Genomic DNA, 7,506 nt, shown 5'->3' with positions numbered 1-7,506 from the left:
GTAGTGGTTAAAATTCTTATCGATATTCGTTTAACACGGATTTAAAATCTATCCACTTTCAATATTGTATAAAAATGAACGATAAAATTATTAAATATTTATGTGAGATATAGGATTTAAATAATTAAATGTATTTGTAATAAATTTTTTTATGAAATGGATAAATTGTTAAATATATACATCTATGACTATTATTTGGTATAAAGATGAACGATTTTTTAAATTTCACAAAAGGGTTGAAAAAATCATAACCTATTCTATTCTTTGAATTATCAATTAAGTACACAGGACAGTCTTTTAACTTCTCTTGTGGAGTTAAAATATGTCAAGTATTATATGATTAAAATATATTAAAAAGCATCATCAATAACCCGAACGAGCAAGTGATTGAAGTTTTTCGTTAGCAGCTTAAGATTCAAGATTGAAGTCTTTCGATAGCGATGCATGTGGCAGTGAATTGCTCCTGCAATCTTATTTATATATTATCCATAATTTTACCGATACAAAAGAAACGGTACAATAAAGTTCAAACATCGAGGTTGCTTGAACTATTTAAGCTCATTATTCTTAAAAGTTGGTAATTGCATGGAGAGAAGACATTAAGGTTTCTTATTAGAGGAATCCCATTTTTGTTTGAGATGTTTGCCAACAACTTCATTCAATGCTTCCATTTGCTTGGTAGTGGCAAGGGAAGCAATCTCTTGAAGCTTGTCATCTATTTCGTACTCCACCGATGACCTGATAATAGATGATTCACCATTTTTCTCAATGATTTGAAAGCGATAACGATAAACCTCAAATCCAAAATCTTTGAATCCTCCTTCGATGATTTCACTTTCCTTCACCCGTTGTTCATCATCAGCTTCTGTAAATATTTCCTTCATATAGCTCAATCCCAATGTTCCTATATCAATTTCAATGCCACGATTATATATAAAAAAAAAAACCCACTCTAAAGACTTATTAAAAGGTCGAATTATCTATTCGAACCCTACAACATATGTACATCATAGTCATACTTACCAGGAGGGAATGTGATCTTTAAAATAGTTCCAACGCCTCCGTCACCGTGAACAACTTCGATCATTCCCACAACATCTTGAAACATTTGATTGACTAGTTTTCCGAGCTCGAGGCCACGGTAGGTGTCCCATACGACGGCTGCCGGAACCTCCAAAAGATAATCATGTGAGAGATGGCCCTTCATTTTTTAGTTTCTCCTACTTACTGATCAGCTGTCTGCTATATATATATAGAAAGCACACATTTGTCTTCTACTTGGAATATTGTTGCACCGTCCTTTCACGTTTTATTGGAAAATGTTGTAGACTTTTTCCTTTCTAGCCATTATAATTATAATTATAATTATAATTATAATGGTAAATTTTCAGTTTTGGTCCCTTTATTATTCTCACATTTAAGATTTAATCTTTATATTTTAATTCTCTACTTTTATAATAACATTACGTAGTCCAACTAATTAACACCTTTAGCTATTTTGATTAAATTTTAATCTATTAAAAATACTATTCTATCAAAAAATATTTTTGCATAATGAATTGGAATAAATGTTATTAAAAGATGCACATCATGTACTAAAAATATTAAGGATGCTAATTATTTGGACTAACTAATGACACAACTCTTTTTATTTTTAGTTATTTTAAGATAATTATAAAATTGCAGTTTTGATCTCTCTATTATGCTCACATTTGAGATTTAGTCTTTACATTTTAATTTGACATAACTTGATCCTCTATTTTTATAATGATATTAGTTAGCCCAAATAATTAACATCCTTAGCTATATTGATTAAAACGATTACATGAATTTCTCTTAAAAACACATTTCTAACAGGGGCGAAGCCAGAACAATTGTTTAGGGGGGGCCAAATGAAATTCTAATTTTTTATAGCCTATATCTTTATAATTTTTAAAGGATTAAATCTAATTTTTATAATTTTAGAGGGGGCCAAAGTGTAATTTTACATTTATTAATTTAAAATTTTAAAAAAATTTAGAGGGCCTAAATGATAATTTTTCATTTTAGGGGGACGGGGCGAATCGCCTCTGATTTCTAACCCAATATATTCCTACGTGAAGTTGGAATGAGTATTTTTAAAAAAAAAAATATTAACCCCACCATTTTGACCATAATAATTCAGGGTATCAAATTTCATTCGTCATTTTATTTAATAAAAATGTAATTATTTGGTGAAAATTTTTTTAACTCCGCAAACGGAACTGAAATTTTGTAACATATTGTATTGATATTTTTATACAAAAATTTATATATACTAGTATATATATCAACCTATTTTAAAAAATAATCTGTAACTAACAAATTATACATATTGTATTGATATTTTGCCATGCTAACAGCTAATTAGATCCACACGATAAATAGTTGAAAAATTAAAAGTATATCTCCTTCCATAGTCATGGTTTAAAGTTTTAGTTGGTGTTGAATGTTGACCATGAAAGCCGGAAAAGACTTCAAAAAAATAGAGAAAATTTTATTAATATGATGTTATTTATTTTATTCTAGATAATTTTGAATAAAAGTTAAAAGAAAAATGTAAATATTTTAACTGAATAATTTATTTCAAAAATCAGTTTAAGAATTAAAATTAATTTATATTTTATGGACCATTTTCACCACATCATCCATAATAATTATTTTAAAGAGTTTATATATATAAGTGTTCAAACTGGATTTTTCTTGCCATCACTCATTCAAATCTTCTTTTCGTAAAATTGATGCATATATGGGAAAGAGATGCGAAAAGTCTTTAACGAAATAAATTCCTAAATTGCAATAATTTGCTATCATTTTCTGCTTAGAATTTTACAGAAATTTTCAATGTCGTCAATACACCCAGTAAAAGATGAAAATATTTATTTATAATTCCTCAAATATTTATTCTATTGAGGTGGTTTAATGTGGTTTACTAACTGCGCATAGGATCTACTGTGAGTGTATCAAATATTATCCTATTATTTTATTTGATAATAATAAATATTTATTTTTAGAATTCATTATTTCATTAATTTATTAATATGATGTTTTTTTATTTTATTTTGAATAATTTTGGATAAAAGTTAAACATAAAATTTGAAGATTTTAATTTTCAATAAAATGGGAAATAAATCAGATCTTGAAAAGTAAAATCAACATGAAATTCTATACCAAGTAAAAGGACTTAGGGTTCTGTTGATTGCCAAGAAAATATTTTCCGTAAAATGATTTCGGAAAATGTTTTACTTTTCTCAAAAATGATTTCTTGGAAAATATTTTCGGTGTTTGATTGAATCTGTAAAATATTTTCTCTTGTTTGCGATTTTTGAAAATATTTTTCGGAAAAGTTGTTTTTACATATATTAATATATATTAATAAATTTTTATATTTTAAATTATTTTTACATATATTGCAATGATTTATTTATAATAATACTCAATTATTAAGCTACAATATTAATCGTTATAAATTGAAAAAACTAACATCAAATAAATTATTTGTAATTGTGTTAAAAAACAAGTATTGAATAATTAAAAAACAAGTTCTTGGAAAATCGATAAATGAAGCGATTTTCTACGGAAATGAAGGAAGGAATGAAGGAGGCGACTGAGAAGAGAGCACGGAAAATGTCTTACGGAAATTGAAAGAGTAAGACATTTTTCCTAAAATGTAACCCATTTTCCCTTGTTTTGGAGTTCATTTTCCATTAGTTTTCCGCCAATCAAACGCTGGAAAAGTTGGAAATGATTTTCCGGAAAATCAATTCCGTCAATCAAACAGACCCTTAGTCTGTTAGATTTTTCTGAAAGTTAACTATATCAGTTTCATATCATATAGAAATTTATATAGAATCCTTGAAAAAGACTTGTTCCTAATAAAAATGACTTATTGTCTCTCGGATCTAAAGCTACACCGCTACTCAATAACTTAGGAGATTCACAAATTAAAAAATTAAATGGTGAACATTTTAATTTCCATTTAATGGTTTACGAACATATTCTAATTAACCACTAATCTAACCAAATTACAATAGAATAACTAAACAACATGTGGTCATCTAAACAACACGTAGGTCTACAAAATTATAGGTTCGAACCAACATCTCTCCTTAAAAATGTATTATTATGTTTTATCATTACACTCAACACTTAGTTGATATAACATTATTGTAATCGGCCCAATTTGCCCGGGCCCGATTGAAATATAAAAAAAACCAAGAAAAATAGATAATAAACGTCCAGTCCATTTACAATAAAAATGAGCCTAAACCTAATTCAGTCCAAATTATAAAACCCAAACCTCAGACCCAATCTAAAAACAATGGCCCAATTACAATGTGGCCCAAATGCCCAAAACAGTTTCTGAAACCCTAGGGCAGCAACAGTAGCATCTAGCGCCGCAGTAACCAGGGTCTCCCCCGAGCGTGCTGCGCCTCTGCGCGCGTGCGCTCCTTCAAGCTTTAGGGTGAGATTCCGACCACCGTTCATGGTGGACTCATGGCGGAGGCACGACGGCGTAGAAGCTAAAGCCGAAACCCTAGCAGAGAAATATTAAGGTTTTTTTTTATTTTTAGGGTTGCAAATGTTATTTTTGGGGAAAAGTTTATTTAAATAGGGGTACCATACGGTACTGTTTTGAGTAGGGGCTATAGGCGCTGAAACGACATCGTATTGTCCCTGACTAGCGCGACCCGACCCGATCCGAAAAGGGATCTGCGTGTTTTTGAGGCATAAATGGGAAATTTATGGTTTTAGTCCCCTCACTTCCATAACTGATTCAATTTGATGTTTTTTTAATTTTAATTTTGACCCTGCAGTTTTTTTTTGTGTTTTATTTTAACCCAGGTTGCAGCGCCACATTTTGGAGGAGAAGGGAATATTTCCCACTAAGTCCCCCATGTTATTCACGCACCACATTTTCGCCTTCAGTTTTATTTTATCTACAGATTTTCCTTTTAATTTGTTTTTAAATTCGATTTAATCCTTATTTCAATTTGCTCATTTTTTTATTTTTTTTAAATATTTTATTTTGTTGTTTTTAATACATTTAGTTTTAAACCTAATATTATTATAGTAATTAAACTTATTATTATAAATTTATTATTGTATTATTATTTTAAAAGTTTTTTTATATAAGTATTATTTTAGGTTTTCATGTATCATTATTTTAGTTTATCATCATAATTACTCTAAATTTATTATTAAAATTTTCATATACTATTATTTTTTTATGTTATAAAATTTTTTAACACATGTTATTTTTATATTTCATGTTAATTTGATATAATTAGTGCATTTTAGTTTTAATATATTCTTTTATTTCTCTGCTATATCTTTATATATATAAAAATCTATATGACAATATTTTATACTATACTATTATAGGTGTATATATAAGTTTTTTTATCAAATTATTTTTATGCATTATTTGTTTTAAATATTTTATACATGTAATTTGTTGTTGATATTGATGTTTTAGATTTCCTTTCTTTTAGGATACTTTTTAAGTTTGCTATATTTTATTTGCGTAATTTGCTTAAGTATTTCTTTCGATTTTTTACTCGCTGGTTTTTGAATGTTAATTTTAGTATTCGTATAATATATGATGTATTATTATCATTCTTACATGTTCGCATTGCTTATCCATATTTATTATTTTTAAATCATATTATTGCATTTATGTCATTTAAGAGATTGCATATAACCAAAATATTGAAATCATCTTTATTCAAAGGTTTTCAAAATAACGTATATTCGGTATTTAAAATTCTCGAGAGGATGGTGCCCTAACTTATTGGGCTTCGATTTTCTTTGTTGAATTTAAGAAACCGAGTATTTCTTTTTCAATTCAAACGTAAAATTTTCAAATCAAAATTTATTTTGGAAGTTCGAAACATTATGTCGTAACGCATTGGATATAATATTTCAAAATTTCAAAATGAAATTTTTTAATAAAAGTAAACTGGTATATCGTCTTTGAAACTCCAATGAATTGTTCCCTAACTTGCGGGGTTTCGATTTCCTTATTGAATCAAGATGGTCAAACATTTTTACACAAAGTTTCAATAAAAGGGGAATTGTCTTTAATTTTTTTCAAATTTTTTCGGCATTTGACTTTAAGACATTAATTAATCAATTAGGTACCAATTTTTGGGCGTTACGATGGTGCTAATCCTTCCTCGTGCGTAACTGACTCCTGAGCCCGTTTTCTCGAATTTTGTAGACCAAAATCATTATTTTAATAAATCAAAATGTTTTATTAAAATGATTAATCTCTAGGTGACCCGATCACACCTCAAAAAAAAGATTGGTGGCGACTCCATTTTCGTTTTAAAAGTCGATCCCGTTTTTCAAAATAAAAATGGTTTCGACAATTACTAAAACATTCATGCATAGAAACATTAAATAAATCTTTTTATTTTTACATTTATATATGTAATGTCAATAATGTATGTAACACCCCAAACCCGGCCTAGACGTTATGGCCAAATCCGAGAGTGTCATGAAGAAGGGTTTTGAAACCAAATCATTTCACAGCAGAAGTTTGAAAAATAGTTTAAATCAAAACCACGCTCGTATTTTCAAAAATAACATTTGCTCGCGTAAAATCGATATTTTGTCGAATTGTCGTAGTTTAGAAATCATAATGCAACCAAATCAAAAATTTAAACCAAACAGTCCAAAACGTTCGGAGAGTCCAAAAATTACAAAACTCTCACGAAAGCTATAATTTCAATAAAAACATTAAATTATAATAGTGAAAACAATTTCCCGTCAAGTGGTCACCGCTAAGCCTCCGTCGCACTGACCCACCTATGTCTGTGGATTACCTGAACAGAACAGACAAACAGATGTGAGTTTTCGTAAACTCAGTGTGTAACCCAACAGAAATATTCATGCAACATACACAGTATTTCATATACAATCAGATATAGATTCGGACCTAAGTCCATAACAGATACAGATATCAGAGTCAGATTAACAGAACAGATATACCGAATTATACCCCCATCCTCTACACACCATCTCCGACCATCCCATCACACCATGTGAGGTTAAAAACACCCACCATCCCTACACACCATATAGTGTCGATGCGACACATAACAGATAATATGCAGTCAAGCTATCAGAATATAGGCGAAAGGTCACCGTATAGATCACTTTCTCTACATATACAAATCCCACCCCAAACACAGATACATAATACAGATGCCAAAATAACAGAATAAACATGCTTAACATGCTCGTATGCAGATAAATACATACTTAACAGTATAGTCAGACATATAAGTTCCCTACTCAAATCAGACATCAGAGTATCAGATCACATGAAATAAGATTTGGTTAGCCCTTACCGACCCTATGGTAAGCCCACAGTTGATTGGAATGACTCGTGCGACTGTAGGTAAAATTTTAAAATTTTGGGCTCATATGCCCGTGTGGGCCCACACACCCAGAATGACATTGCCCGTATGGCCCACACGA

At 29.5% G+C, this 7,506-nt stretch overlaps 1 protein-coding gene across 1 annotated transcript; it reads right to left on the bottom strand.

Moving 5' to 3' along the window:
* Window positions 1-447: 447 nt before the first annotated feature.
* LOC105801650 (norbelladine synthase) lies at window positions 448-1,223 on the bottom strand. Its single transcript, XM_012632861.2, has 2 exons — window positions 1,024-1,223; window positions 448-904 (listed from the first exon to the last, which is right to left on the bottom strand). The coding sequence occupies exons 1-2, from the start codon at window positions 1,205-1,207 to the stop codon at window positions 600-602; spliced, it is 489 nt and encodes a 162-aa protein (XP_012488315.1). The 5' UTR covers window positions 1,208-1,223; the 3' UTR covers window positions 448-599.
* Between the last annotated feature and the right edge of the window lie 6,283 nt (window positions 1,224-7,506).

Source organism: Gossypium raimondii, chromosome 11 (assembly GCF_025698545.1).
Source record: "Gossypium raimondii isolate GPD5lz chromosome 11, ASM2569854v1, whole genome shotgun sequence".
Lineage (NCBI taxonomy): Eukaryota > Viridiplantae > Streptophyta > Magnoliopsida > Malvales > Malvaceae > Gossypium > Gossypium raimondii.
This window is presented reverse-complemented; position numbering and strand designations above follow the sequence as displayed.